This window comes from Neodiprion fabricii, chromosome 1 (assembly GCF_021155785.1).
Source record: "Neodiprion fabricii isolate iyNeoFabr1 chromosome 1, iyNeoFabr1.1, whole genome shotgun sequence".
Lineage (NCBI taxonomy): Eukaryota > Metazoa > Arthropoda > Insecta > Hymenoptera > Diprionidae > Neodiprion > Neodiprion fabricii.
Genome location: NC_060239.1, coordinates 2,177,854 through 2,193,035, shown reverse-complemented (window position 1 = coordinate 2,193,035; position 15,182 = coordinate 2,177,854). Strand labels below are relative to the sequence as shown.

Below are 15,182 nucleotides of genomic sequence, written 5' to 3'. Positions count from 1 at the left end.
ACATCTGTATATATCTAAGTTGGCGTCCGCCGTTTATTATAGCTGCTGTTTTATATAAGTACCATGCATTATTCTCAATAACGATACCAGCTAGAAATTAGATTCAAATACGTACGTCATACGACGTCAGGATCGCGCCAACTTCTATTTACATTATGGCTATCTCACTCTCTCTCTCTCTCTCTCTCTCTCTCTCCCTCTCTTTCTCTATTTTCAACTTTAACTCTCGATTCCCATTCCTATTTATTTATCAGACTGAAGTTTGTGACGTTAACGTAACGATGCATCTTTTGAGAAAGTAAGTTATTTTGCAGCTTCATGATTACTTGAAACTTAGTAAACTGTTAATACAGCATCGACAAATTCATATATTTCAAATTCATTTTTTTTTTCAGGTATTCTAACGGTGTAAAATAGTAATTTTAGTATCTACGTTTCGATATATTAACGTTATTAACTTCAGTCTCGTATTTATTTTCTGAAAATCGTTCCCCGCTGGTTTGAACTCGAACCCCTCGATTACACACGAGCAATCTTCTATAATATTCCATGAAATACAAAGAGTACCAATGTACTGTGTTACTTTTTCTGTCAGGTATTTGTAAGATCTTTGTCGTTTCTCAAACTCATTCAAATTTCAATAATATCACAAGTTATTCGATAAGAATCGAAATGAAAATGCTTTTCGAAGAGTAACTTTAGTTGCTTATACACAGGCGAAAGGACTCTAGTAGATTTTGTATCATAAATAATTATTGTTCTTAACCTTCTTTTCCTACTTATTTTTTTTCTTCTTCTTCTTTATATTATTATTATTATTATTGTTAACATTGTTACTATTAGTATCATCGTCATGATTATCATTCATATATGACACTACCGCATCGATAAATGATATTAACTATGAAAAGTTGAATCAATAACTAATTATTAACAACGAGAAAGAAAGAAATAAAGTAATAAATGATAGTTTTTCTAAATACCTACTTCAATTAAATAATGTACACGTATCGACATTAATTCGGTGACGGCAAGTTTTTCGGCCCAGTCGATTATATTACATCGATTATAAAGATCAGCGTGCAGTGCTTGAATCTGCCTTACCAACGTAATAAAAAAAAAATAAAAATAAAAATAATTCGACGTCTATGAATTAAAATCGAAACGTGCACCTACTCCTGGTTGACACGAGCAACATTGCCGAAGCATATGGTCAGTCAGAATAGGTCTTTTCAAGAAAATTATGCCTATAGGTTGTATGATAATCGCACGCATTTGACCAGATGCTTTGACGAATAATAATAATAATAATAATAACAACAATAATAAAAACAACAATATGATAATAACATACTTAAACAATGATGAAACTTTCTACGTAACAGGTATATGTCTATATAATTGACGAATAAACTTGATTTTTGTATAAAAAAAAAAAAAAAAAAGAGGAATGAAAGAAAGAGGAAAAGGATTACAACGAAAGAAACGATTTGAACTCAGAATAAATCCTTATCCCAAAATCCTCGAGTTTCAATACTTTCAATCATGCACCAGCGAGTGTAAGAATTTATTTGTTGTTTAGGGTAGCCACAAATTTTTGGCGAAAAAATTTCATGTTTAGTTTTCCCTGACATTTTCCCCGTTCTAGTAAGTTACTAAAACCTAAATCGTTCGGCTTATTAACTCTATATTCGGTTGAAATTCAGTTCAAATTGAAGAAAAGTATAGCGTACAAAAAAGTCAGTTTAGGCCATTTGTTTTCTCGATAAAAAAAAGTAAACTTGTTACCTCGAAAAATCATTTCCAATTCCTGTGATAGCATGACTGAAATTTTCCGTTTTTTCCATGAGCAAATTGAAAATCCCCTGACAATTCCAGGTTTTCCAGATTTTCCAGACGTGTGGCGACCTTCGTTATTACCTTATTTACCCGACAAATCTTCGCAATGAAATTTCGAATAACAATTGACTTCCGCCTATCGAAGTTAGAGAGTAGAATAGATCGATCGAATCTGCTACTCGCGTCCGAAACGAATGCGCGAGCGCCCCTAGCAGCAGCGTGGAGAACTAACTTCAGGCAGACGCGGCCGGCTGTGCACCACAAGAGTAGTATTCATTGTGTAAAACATGTTATAAACACTGAAAAAAGGCGCAAAAACCGCCCAGCGCCTATGCACGCCTATGCGACGACGCACTGTAATAGAGATATATTATTTCAATGATGCGACAGCACACCATCTGCTTGGAGCTAGTTCCGCCGTTTGCCGCTAAGGGCGCTATCGCATGTTTCGGACGCGATGATCAAACCTCGAGAGTACCGAACGATCTCGAATGTCAAATGAGAAAATAACAACATGGCTGCCGCAGTAGGTGACAGCCAAGCGCTTCTGCTATATCAGTCAAACCGACGTTTGAGTGGTGATTTGACGTGTTGTGCTGAATTGAAATAAGCAGTTATAAATATATTTAACGGAGTGGTAGAATCGTCGGTAAAATGCACCATGATTCTAAACGGTCCAAGTATCAGAGAAGCGAGAGAAGTTCGAGCAGCACGCATTTGCATCACAGGTAATAAAATACACCACGTATATTGTTACTCGTTTCGTTTTACATTTTTGTCAAAGATCGATGATAATTTAGTACATACTTCTTGTTTTCTACTTACGCACCTGATCAGGAACAACTACACTTCCCAAGAAGATGAGTTTATGGATACACGAAGAAGGGACAGGGAACAGATCGGTCTTACCGGCGTAGAAAGAGTTTGGGGAAAATCTCCGACGCGGATTGACGAGTGAGTTTAAAGTTTTAGTTACCGCAGACAAGGTTCGGTGACTTATTTTGCCACATTTCGCATCCTGATTCTCTGACATGTGGCGATACGATTTTTATTCTTACAGTTCGGACGACGAGGAGGAATCGTCGAACAAACACAGAGACGACTTAACCTCAAAAGAGAAAAAGAAAAGGAAGAAGGAGAAAAAAAAGGTGAGTTGCATGCGATTCACGAGATTTTTGCCGTTATCCTGTGCGGCTCTCAAAATATCAAATTATTCAGTGGCACATGATTTATGAAATTTTCAGAAAAGTAAAAAATTGAAGAAAGAGAAGAAGGCAAAGAAAAGTAAAAAGAAAAGAAAAAAGAGACGGAACTCGTCCAGCAGCTCAGACAACGACGAAAGCGATTCTGAGCAGCTTCAATGGGTTGAGAAAAAGACAGTAGAAAAAAGTCGAAAGAGACATCGTGGCTCCAGCACTGATGATAGCGAAGACGAATTGGTAGGTCCTGTACAAAAACAACACGTCACTCTCTCTGCAAAGGACTTTGGAAAAGCCCTGCTTCCTGGCGAGGGAGCGGCTATGGCTGCCTATGTTGCGGAGGGAAAACGTATACCTAGAAGAGGCGAAATTGGCCTGACGTCGGACGAAATCGCGTCTTACGAGTCCGTCGGTTACGTCATGAGTGGAAGTCGGTAAGCAATGTGTCTCAAGCCTGTTTGTGGTCATTATATTGTCACAGTTCTACACAGAGTTTTTGCAAACTCCAAAAATATTACGCAACTGTGCCTCATCTTCGATTACATGTAGAGATATTATGCTTCGTTGTTATAAAATTCACTTACTCAAGGGTTTCCAATCAATGTTTTGTCAATTTCAGGCATCGGCGTATGGAGGCTGTGCGTATTCGTAAGGAGAACCAAATTTATTCGGCGGATGAGAAGAGGGCGTTGGCGATGTTCAGCAAAGAGGAAAGGCAGAAGCGGGAAAATCTTATCCTGGGGCAATTCAGAGAGATGGTTAATCAAAAGCTTGCTCAGGAACAAAACAAGGATTGAACCAAACTGTTCAGTCTGATCAAATGATTGATATTAATTTCCTATATTACGGAGAATGTAAATTTACATTGATATAAACAAAGTGTTGTAATTTTATTGGCGAGTTAAACATTTCTCCCTATGTGTTTAAGGTGGCCTGTAATTACAGCGTGTCTACTGCTCCTTAAATATAAATTCTGGAAATATCCTGGAAAACAAAAATTGCTCCTCAAGTGCTAGAATCGTCCCGGAATGTTTTGATCTATCCTAGAAAAGTTGTCATAATACATTTTTGAATAAAAACTGCGACATTTGATTTGTAATACGTGGCCTTGAATGCGTTCAATTTTAGCAGACAGCGGACTATCCAATCGTTAGCAGTTCACTCTGTACATAAACTGTATAATTATTTTTGAATTTAAAGTTTGGTTCTGGAGTTTTCCAATTAATAGTCCCGAAAACTCCTGGAATCCCAATTCTCAATTGCAGTAGACACTCTGTGTTTAATAAAGTAATTCAAAGCATTCTGGAAATATGTATAATACCCAATAGATCAAAAATTTATTTCTACTTATAATTCCCAATTAACGTACAATATACTTCGCTAAAGATCCATGAATTCTGCTTAGAGTCTCATCGCTCCACATTATCACTGACGATCTTAGGCCGTTGGTGCTTGTTTACTTTCCCAGTCAAGCCACCCGCCAGTGTAATTGTAGGACCTACGTTAAAAATCATTTTTGTTTTATTACCTGCCAAATTTCCCATGCAAATGCTTCATTGGGTTTGGTTTTGATTGTAATTAGATGTCGAAAGACCAGTTTTTCATTGCATGGTAGTGATTCTTACTTTTCATATCCCTGTTTGAGCATCTCTTCCTGAACGGTGGCGCTTCGTTTCCCTGAGCGACAGCTAAATATAAGTTTGGTATCTTTGGTGGGTTTTGGTTTTTGGTATCTATCGAAAAACTCCTTTTCTGGCAAATTTGTTATTGCGTTTACGGCCTCCCCCACTAAACGATAAAACGAAACACATAATATCACGATGCGAGTTTTAATCGAAAACGCAACCATTGGTAGTTATAACCTAAGTTTGAAAAACAAAAGAGAATCGTTAATTAATTACTCGGTATGTGAATGCTGCCAGGTAGTTTTCCAGTCTCTTTGATTTCTTCATCTTCTCTAACATCAACGATGAGAATCTTGTCATCTTTTTGTGCTTTCAAAATATCCTCGTAGTTCAAGTTTAGACCATGATCTCCTTCGCCTTTCATGACTTTAGTTTGCGCGAGAAGCCGAGTAGCTATTGAAATATTTCGAATGTCTCTTTCCGCTGAAAGGTGAATAAAATTTCATTGCGATGATGAAAAAAAGTGAGAATCGTACGGCTTCAGCGGGAGTGATATTACCGATCGACGTTGACCGGTAAGTTTGGGTGAGATTTTTCGCTCCGCAAATGTTTTTTACGAGGTTATTGCTCATCAGTGAGTACCGTCGTTGATTCACATTTCTGAATCGCGATAATACAACTTGATGGTAATATCCGGTAATTCTTTTGCTGGACATCATCGTGTTCTCATTCACGTTCAATCGGCACCTCGACTTTTATCCCTATTTCACGTATCGTTGGCTGCGTTCATGATTATCACGCTAAACATATATAAGGTCACGCTTTAACCGCAAATTGTACATTTGACGAACCTGAAATACCTAATCATACGCAGTAATAGTAATACTTGCGAAATTGCCTGTACATCCATTCTATTTTTAACCACAGGATTTTTTCAATTTTACAAACAAATGTCAAATTGACCCCGCCGCTGATGATAATTAAAAAAAAAGAAAAAGTAAAGCGTGAAGTAGTTGCGAAAGAGCAGGGGGGGGGGGGTGAGACCGATGTCGCCCTCTGACGAGGAATGCGAGTACTAACAATTTTTATTTCTCGTGTGTGAGGAGAGAAGTGTATTAATTTATTAGAATATTATCGCTTTTCCGCTCTCTTCCGTATCCCCGATCGTGTGAGTAATTGTTAAACAATATTCAAACGATATTCGCCCCATGGTTGATCTGCGCGGCAGGTCCCCCTCCCCCCCAAATGGTGTTAATCTCCTTTTGTTTATTTATACAGCTCTGTGCGTTGTAGCTGTGAAAAAAAAAATACAGTCTTTTATGTGCTCCAAATAAAGATTATTTCATTTAAGGTAATAATGTATACTGGCATTATCGCCAGTTTAAATACATTTATCGTTACGTCGGAATGTCGAGACCACCTCATTTTCAAATAATCAACATTCCAGAATGTTGACACCTCTCCAGGCCTCTGTCACACTTTATACATCTCGCTATCTCTCTCTCAATTCTATACATGCACGTCATTTTTGATCTCTGTGTTTTACTTTTCATCATTCTACGTCAAGCTCAACATTGAAAATTGCTCAGGCTTCATTCCACATTATACACAACCACTCGCCAGCCTCAGAATTTTTATAATCGATGCGTTATATCCTTGAAGTCAATTGTTCATTCCTCTTTTTCTTACTCCTCTTCCTGCCGAGCAATATTCAAAGCACTGTAATTAGTTTTTCTTCTTTTATTTTATTTGGTTACTTAAATATTGTAATTCAATCTTGCTTGGTAACACTGTGATGAGATTACTCGTTTCGGTTTGGCCAGGTTCGTCAATAACAAGTATTAGATCATTTCATTTTATGCGGTTTGCAAATACGTCTATTTACCTTCTACAATTGGTAACCGCATATTTCGGACATATGAATTACATATATTAATTATTTCAAGCATAACTCATGGTGGTGAAATTTTTCAATTTTCAGATATTAAACTTTTGTAAATAAATGATCTCCTAAAGAAATGAGTTCACTTCAGCAAACTGGTCGATTCCTACCATTTGCTAACAATAATATACAACGCAAGCAACTTCCTACACAAGGTACGCTGTATTTATTATTTCTCAAGTATTTAGCAAACCAGGAAGTTGACGTCGATAAACATTTCAGTATGAAAACAAGCAATGACAGTGAAGGTTATTAAAAAAATGCCCAAATCTGTCTTCAGAATAAAAAAAATACAACGTCAAAAGTAACGTGAACTTTAACAAAATCAACATACTATGTAATTCCTATGACAATTCATAACAGGTGGGTTGCCGCAGAGTTTAAGTGGTAGCGATACAGATGTATCAACATCAAACGAAAATTTGAGTCACGAAGAGAGATATGTTATAAGGCATACGGCACGTCAGGAACCTCAAGGCCAAGAAAACCAGCAGCAAACACCATCTAGATCGTCCAGCCACAAAGAGAATATTCCCAATATTCAAGTAAGTGGTTATGCAGTTTCTCCTACTGTGCTCTTTCCCTACAGATTAAATCATCTCTTTGCATCTCATGAATAGACGCGGCAGAGCATTCAGGGTGGGGCACGAGTACATGATGCCAGTGCCATTGTGTGATTAGCATTGTACATGGCCGCATGCCTAATGCTGTTACGTAAAATTGTAAACGACTCTATTTTCCAGGGCAATCTGTTGAATAGAAACAGTCTGAAGGATAGCCTGAATGGCTCGAATAGAAATAGTTTAAAGGAGAGCCTGACTGGGTCCAATCGCAATAGCCTCAAAGACAGCATCAACGGTTCCAATAGAAATAGCCTTAAGGATAACCTGAGTTCTAATCGAACCAGCGTTGGATCTAACAGAAGTAGCCTGGATGTTTCGACCAGCTCTTATAACACCCTCATCATACACAATGCCAACGACGAAAATTCCTGGACACCATCTAGCAGGTTAAATATTTTTTTTTAACATTTCTCAAAGCATATAAATTTATTAGCAGGATACTTTATTCTAGGCTTCTGCACACTACTACAATTTCATTCACTGCATAGTATACGCATATATCTATGCAAGTTTTTTAAACATCACATTGTTAGCTCATCTAACAATATTACGTTTACAATCATATGCTACAATTATTGATTTAAATATGTGTAAATAGTTTGACCAATGCAGAAGCTTACAGTTAGATAATAGAGCATTTCATGCCGAGACACTCGAGTAACGATACCTTTCTTTTATTAATACTCGCATGAGCATTTCTTTACGTGATCCTACTCGTGCAAATTTACTGGAACGATATTCGTCACAGTTTTCACGTTTCTATTCTCCTCAGATTATCTGGAATGGTAAGAGAACATGGAGAAATGGGCTATCTGTACTGCGAGGGTGGAGGTAAGGGCCACTCTAATAGCCCAACTATGCAATCTTTGACGAGTCTTCCTCACGACGATCACCATTATGAACAGCCCGGAGGAGGCGGTGGGTGCCAAGAAATAACTGATATTCCAGATGATTACCTTAATCAATCACAGGTACAACCTACCTCAAGGAATTCAATTCTTGTGAACAATTCTTGAAAATGATTTGGTAAACATAACTTCCAGGTGCTGAAACACCTCGCTAAAGAAGTGAAAATACCTTCGTATGGAAAATTGACGAATAACGGCGGTAGTATAGAAATGAGGATGCGAGAGAGAGATGGAGAGCGTGGTAAACAAAGCGAAACCGAATTCGAGGACAGGCCACCTCCGTCGTACACTTCTACTATGCTGCCGCTCAAAAGTAAACATAGACTTCTTGGTCCGACCGAAAAATTGACACTCTCAAGATCTCAACCTGATCTATCGAGGATTGGGAAAACTGATACGGATAGTTACGATCCACGCACAACGTCTCCAAGGTGATGCGTCGAAAAACTTGTAGCTGTTGGGTTCTTTCATTTTTTCATTTTACCATTGAAACTGCATCTGAATATTCAATTTACTGCACAGGCCTCAAACAAAAGGTAGGGAGGAAAGGGAAACGGCGGCAGGCGAGATCTGGCCTTCGGCCGAAATGGTGCAGATTTTGATCCAGGAAAACAGCGCGTTGAAATTGGAGCTTGAACGATGTTATGGCAAAGTGTCAAAGTCCCAAAAACTCGAGCATGAAATAGCCAAAGTCCATCGTGCCCACGAGGAATTGGCAGCATCCTGTGAGCGCAGAGAGAAACTGGAACGGGCTGCTCGAGCGAGGCTCCAAGGTGACTGCCGTCGCTTGACTGATTTGAATCGTGCGTTGAGGGAGCAAATTGATTTGCTGGCTTCACGAACGGATACTCCTCCGATTGTTGAATCTCTAAGGAAAGAACTAACACAACGAGAATTATTAATCGGCCAACTCATCACCCAAAGTAAGCTCAAACATTTCGGCTCAGTATCAAAACAATGCATATGGTAAAATGTTTAATCGTGCTGAAGCTATTCTTCGATTCATCATTTTTAGACAAAGAACTGGCAGCTGCTAAAGAGAGACAGGAAATTGAGTTGGCAGCACAGCGAGCTACTTTGCAAGAACAGAGAACACACATTGATATTTTAGATACAGCTCTTACAAATGCACAGGGAAATGTTGTCCGCCTGGAAGAAGAGGTGTGTAAATATTGCCAATGCTCTCGTACATTGTGTTTTATTTGTCCTTGACGATTGTTTAATCACTGCTCGTATAAATGCTAATTTTTCAGTCTCGAAAGAAGCAGGTTTACGTTGAAAGAGTCGGTCAGCTTCAACGCGCCTTATCCTCGCTTCAAGCGTCAAGTGATAGACGAGAAGAAACGGAACGACAACTTAGAGGCCAGTTGGAGAGAGAATTAAGAGAGGGCGGATGTGGAGGCACGAATAGTGGCGAACACGCATCGAACGGCGAGACAATCGCTGAATTAAAACGAAGGTTACGTGAACGAGATGAAAAAATCATGTCCCTAGAAGGAGATGTGACTAAATGGGAACAACGATACCTGGAAGAAAGTGCCCTTCGTCAAGCTGCTATAGACGCTGCCAGTTTACCCAAGTAAGACCATAATTTTCACTTATCGTCAACAACTAATGCTTACGGATGTAGATGTCGGAGCACAATTCTTTCGGGTTCCGATTTATGCTGATGAACTATGACTTGTTCTTCTTATCAGGGATGCTAAAATCGCGGCACTGGAGAAAACGAGCCAAGATGCCGAAAAAATGATAGCTGAGGCTCGTTCGGAGAAAATGCGTCACATGGACGAGGTGCATGCCGCGCAAAAGAAGCTTGCTGATCTTGAATCAAGGTTTGCCTTTCATTCTGAATATTACGTCCACACTTATAGTTGATAAAATTCGCTATCACAAGGGGTCGACGACCTTTTTTTCGTGCTACAGAATGAAAGACTTGGAATCCAAACTGGCTGAACGAGACGCAATGATACGGGTCTTGCAAAAACATACGTACGACAAGGACAGTAGTAGCAGTAGCGGAGTTGGTAGCTATCCCGCAGCTCACTCGTCTCATTCAAGTACATCCGCAGATCATCATACGGTCCTTACGTCGACACCGGAACTCGGTAAGGACTATTAAAAGATTAATTGAGATTAGAGAAGCAGTTTGAGAATGCAATCGCTGGATATTTGTTTGTTTACTTCAGGAAAATTAACGTTGAACATTTGTTTTAACAGTGAGCAGTGTTCTAAGCGGCGGAAGTGGATACGGTAGCGGTGGTTCCTTTGCCGTTTCCGACAGCTATAATAAATATAGAAAGCAGGGCAGCTTTGAGCAAACCAACAAAAGCCTAGACGACCAATTGAAAGAACTAGACTCTCAGCTTCTCAGCAAGGTAGGCAGAATCTCAACTGTGTAGCGTTTTGTTTCTTATCAAAAAAATTGCTCATAAATTATAAACAAAGGACCTTATACAATTCCGTAATTTAGGTAACGATTAGACTGAACAATGAATACCAATTCATTGTTGTGAAGGATCTATATGTTGACGACGATCTAATTTATTCATTTCTCATTCTTCTATATTAATTAGATTAGCTGAAATAAGTGTCACAGGTCATAAAAAGTATTACAGATCACACGCTACAAGGTATTTTTGTGTTCGTGTTTGTAACTGAATTTAACTCGAACCCCTACGAGAGTCATTAATGTGTTATTAAGTAACGCAACACTATTTCATTGAACAATACACAGTATGTGCGGACAATTATTTACAGTATCTGTACTTGAGGTTCACGTTAATGATTCCCAAACTCAAATTAACCGACTTGATGTTTGATGTGTGCTTGAGAGTTCTTATTTATTTTTCATTCTTTAAAGCTGTTAAATCTATTATTTGACGTTACGGTTTATATCAAAAATGCAATGTCTAAGCCAGAAACTTGGAAAAATAAGGGTTTTACGATCCCTGAAGATTTCTTAAAACGTGAAATCCCAACTTGAACGTATGACGGAATCTATTTTTAGTCAAATGTTGATTCAAGTATATAAATATCATATCTGTTAACTATTTTTCATTCATTGGTCGTATACAAGTGAATCTTGACTTGTGTTCATTTCTCCCTTCTCGTTTACTTAATTTATCATCCGTCACGCGTAATATAATAAATAATTATGTACAAACATTGTTCGGAAGTTTGAATCGGACAGAAGTGTTTCCGTTTTCAAATCAATTCGCCTAAAAATTAGTACTTATACCTGTAAGATAATTAACTTCTGCGCATGTGCTGTCATGTTATGTTGATTTTCATCGAGATATAATTGAAATACACATTAATCAGAGTATGTAGTTAACAGAGTTGATTTGGCGTCATTGATGGAATTTTTTTTCATTTCGTTGCGAGTGAGAACCGACTAATCCTGCCTAACCCGCTCCCACCGTCCTTGAGTGAGCATGCACTGTCGTGGCGTGCGCTAACACTCTTTCCAGGTCCCGGACCCCTTCCAACGGAGGTATTTTTCTCTCTTTTCAGCGGGCACTTTGCTGTTTTCCAGGATTCTCTAATCCAGGCACTGCGTCGCGAAAAGGAAAAATACCCAAGCCATTATTGGCGGGTGTAGATAGCACAGGTAGTTCGAGTACCGCATCCAGTAAAAGTCGTCTCCTCGACGACTCGGGAGGTGAAGCTTCCGGGGGTTTGCTGGAGTTTGCCGCCGCAACAAGGTTCAAAGGTACGGCGTCCAGGTTGTCGGACAGTAGGCCGGAGGAGATGATGTTGCTGGAAAAGCAAGGCAGGAGTTCGCAACGACAGAGAATGCAAGAGGGGGAACCGCGCAGGGCCGGCAGTCTCCCTCCGAGCTCGTTGCCTCGTCCTCCACGTTCCTTAAAAGCCACGAACAACCCACGCTACTGTCGTCTCAGCGACACGGAAACCCGCAAGAAGTCGGACCCAGGGCCGATAATCGAATCTGCTATGAAGGGACGAGACTCCGGTAATTGCACCCTCGAATACGGCAGACTTGACTCGAAAGGTCAGAGGCGGAAAAAATCTTCAAGCTCCGAGGTCTCCGTCCAGAGTTCCGCGACGAGGAAATCTCCGTCGCTGATGATCGGACCCAGCGGAGAATACGAAAGGCTGGGAGATGTCCAGCGAAAGAAACAGGCAATCGCCGAGGTGAAACACAGGGAAAATCAGGGCCGTTCCATGATCCCGCCGCCGTCGCGACGTATCGGAGAATACGGTCGTCTCAGCGACAGCGAAGGGCGAGGCACCCTGAGAAAACAAATTGGCTCCAGAGGACAGAGCACCGGAAGTACGGTCAGCAGTAAAAGCGGAGGACGCGACTCCGGAGGCACTGCTAGCAGCGAAGCTTCGACCTCTTCGTTACCGCCTACCAGGGCCAGGTCAATACCTCGGCCTAGCAATTACAGGATTCAATTTTAGAATACGTGAATACGATTTACCACGACTGTTGTTCGTACGCAGCCATAAGAAGATATTGTTGATTTCTTTTTTCTTTTTTTTCTTTGAAATTCATTCTCCTCGTTACGCATGAATATGCACGCATACGCGTCTGCGGAGTGCGCGCAGCGAGTATGCGTGCATACGCATGGACGAGTAACGTGTAGTAATATTTATAGGTAAGTCCGCAAGCCAATCATTACGCCATAATAGACATACATTGTACAGATAACGACACGTAAAATAGTGATTGTAAGACCTAGTCATTACCAAAGTAACTTCTGTACGGAGAAATAATTTTCTCCCGTCACATGCGCATATATAGTCGTTTATCTTAGAGTTTTTCCCTTCCTCTGTTTTTTTCTGCCTGTGAAATCCGATACGAACGGACGATACGACAAACAATTTCTTCTCTTTCGCATGTAACCGTGAGCAACCTCGTACAATGTGCCTTGGAAGAAACGCCTCACAGCTCAGAGGGTACAAGAAATTGTAATATCGAGAAGAAAATTTTGTACCGCAGGATATACCGAGTAATAGATGGTGTAACGGATATACCTTGCTTTTAAAATTCCCACAGACTTTGAAAGAAATTTACGAACCATTTACGTTTTCTATCTTCTTCTCTTTCCGCAAATTTTTTTAACAAGTTATCTGTCTTTTTAACATTGTCGCGTAATTTCGTATACCGATTGAATTTAGGAAACGTTGAGAAAAAAAAAAAGTAGCTTAGGATCCCATAAGACTGATCAAATGGATACTGAAGAAACAAAACTCACTCAATTTTACTGAATTTGTTTGTCCCCCCCCTCTTAGATCTTACTTTCACTCCGCCCTTTGAAACACGTTCACATATATAATTTAAATTACAATACTTGAATGCATAATATGTGAAACATAATTGCATCGCGGTCAATCGGGACCTCTGTCGTATGTAATACATAGGATTCACTGTCGTCGAGAATTAGACGAGTGCAACAGGAGAAAGTCAACGCTCTACATTTGCTGGAACACCAAAGTGTAGAATTCTCTTTTATAATTAAATAGTAATGAAATATGAAATTAGTGAAGAAAGAAAGAAAGATAAAGAATTTCTTTTAATATAATTAAACTATTTATTCGTGCTTGTTTTATAATTATTATACCTACATATAATGCGAAAGCGAATCGTCATTTCCGATTCAATTATATAACAAAGCAGGAGATATAAGAAGGGCGTACATGCAGGATGTACCTATCCTAAGTTGTAACATAATATTTTGATTGTGATGTAGCATAGAGTAATGGACTAGTGGTATTTGATTTTGAGGTTTTTACCTCTTACCAGTGTGCGCGAATGGTATCATTCGCGACTAATGATTGTGTGAATGTGATAATTGTACCGACAAGACCAAGGTGAACATGTTGATAGTCTTGCATTGAATTTCAGACATTTTCTGTTTTTTTTTTTTTTTTTACATATTTTTCCTCCTTCTGACTACAGTTTCTACATTTTGCAGCTACGCTTTATAATGGTTGTGCCGTAACAGCCATCACTAAACACATGATATATATATATACATATATATATATGTATATATAATATATATATATATATACCGAGAACATTTTTTACCTAGACATAATAAAGAAAAATTTCGATTAGCAAATTTTAATCAAGTTATGAGTTTGAGCCGAATCAATTTGGCTATTGAAGGAAGTATGAATGTATTTAACGAGGCTGTTATTTCACAGTTATTGTAAAAGCGGTAACGGTGAAACAAAAAACAAAAGAAAAAAGAAAAAAAAAAAACTTTTTCTTTGTATAGCATGAACAATTTCCAAATAATTTTCAATGTGATGTGTAAAATACAAAAGAAAAAAAAAAAAAAAAAGTTTATTTATATATCACTATCTACAATACAAAATATTTCATATATAATATTTAAGATTCTTATTAAAATCTGACGTACCTTTACATATATATGCAAGAATACCAAATTACAGTATCACCAAAGAAATGTAACGGTCATGTAATATTGCGTCCGTGACTATACGCTGTAACCAAATATTGTTGCTTCAATATTTTTGCGTACTACACGTATAGCGCACGAAAAAAAAAGAAAAACAAATGTAACTATTAAGGAAACACAACTGTTTGTCGTTTGCTCTCTATTTTTGATACAGCCGTTCTAAGTAAGCCTTATACGTATTTATTGAGTATACATTTTTACTGCCATTTTTTTTTTCTCTTCATTTTATTTGCCCTTACCTATTCGTCATTGAGAATAGATGTTCAAAGTTGCAAATAAAACAACGGAAATATGAAAACCGCGTGTAGAGAATACCTATATTGAATTTCGCAGCTACGGACTGGAAAATAGACAGTAAGCGTTTTGTTACAAGGGTGATGTGTGGAACAGTGCCCAGTCGCACTGGTATGTATGCTAGCTTTACTAACCAGAAACCACCAACCAATGTATTGTTTTACGGATGGAAGCTTTCTATGCAAAAGAAAAAAAAAATAAATAAAATTAAAAAAAAAAACAAAAAAAAAAAACACTAAAAAATAAACACAAAAATAATGGTAGTTGGCTGATGTAAAGAAATCATACAAAAATACA

General features: G+C 38.5%; 3 protein-coding genes across 5 annotated transcripts; 2 read left to right on the top strand and 1 right to left on the bottom strand.

Annotated features, from left to right (window-relative positions):
• The first annotated feature begins 2,328 nt into the window (after nucleotides 1-2,328).
• LOC124175130 (NKAP family protein CG6066-like) lies at nucleotides 2,329-3,931 on the top strand. Its single transcript, XM_046555098.1, has 5 exons — nucleotides 2,329-2,567; nucleotides 2,677-2,793; nucleotides 2,900-2,987; nucleotides 3,084-3,472; nucleotides 3,658-3,931. The coding sequence occupies exons 1-5, from the start codon at nucleotides 2,494-2,496 to the stop codon at nucleotides 3,833-3,835; spliced, it is 846 nt and encodes a 281-aa protein (XP_046411054.1). The 5' UTR covers nucleotides 2,329-2,493; the 3' UTR covers nucleotides 3,836-3,931.
• Nucleotides 3,932-4,347: 416 nt separating this feature from the next.
• On the bottom strand, nucleotides 4,348-5,452 carry LOC124175375 (rhodanese domain-containing protein CG4456-like). The gene is made up of 4 exons (XM_046555614.1): nucleotides 5,223-5,452; nucleotides 4,940-5,146; nucleotides 4,664-4,826; nucleotides 4,348-4,536 (listed from the first exon to the last, which is right to left on the bottom strand). Exons 1-4 carry the CDS (start codon nucleotides 5,380-5,382, stop codon nucleotides 4,476-4,478), a joined length of 591 nt encoding a protein of 196 aa, XP_046411570.1. The 5' UTR covers nucleotides 5,383-5,452; the 3' UTR covers nucleotides 4,348-4,475.
• Nucleotides 5,453-5,707: 255 nt separating this feature from the next.
• LOC124186995 lies at nucleotides 5,708-15,140 on the top strand. 3 transcript variants are annotated; one of them, XM_046579619.1, is made up of 14 exons: nucleotides 5,743-5,831; nucleotides 5,942-6,014; nucleotides 6,645-6,760; nucleotides 6,969-7,150; nucleotides 7,349-7,614; nucleotides 8,001-8,199; nucleotides 8,272-8,567; nucleotides 8,659-9,059; nucleotides 9,152-9,297; nucleotides 9,390-9,715; nucleotides 9,834-9,968; nucleotides 10,060-10,241; nucleotides 10,354-10,511; nucleotides 11,650-15,140. In XM_046579619.1, exons 3-14 carry the CDS (start codon nucleotides 6,682-6,684, stop codon nucleotides 12,559-12,561), a joined length of 3,282 nt encoding a protein of 1,093 aa, XP_046435575.1. In that variant the 5' UTR covers nucleotides 5,743-5,831; nucleotides 5,942-6,014; nucleotides 6,645-6,681; the 3' UTR covers nucleotides 12,562-15,140. The 3 variants fall into 3 exon arrangements, with proteins under 3 accessions (XP_046435729.1, XP_046435575.1, XP_046435817.1); XM_046579773.1 differs by lacking the exon at nucleotides 5,942-6,014 and having other exon boundaries at nucleotides 5,708-5,831; XM_046579861.1 differs by lacking the exons at nucleotides 5,743-5,831; nucleotides 5,942-6,014 and adding an exon at nucleotides 6,115-6,486.
• The last annotated feature ends 42 nt before the right edge of the window (nucleotides 15,141-15,182 follow it).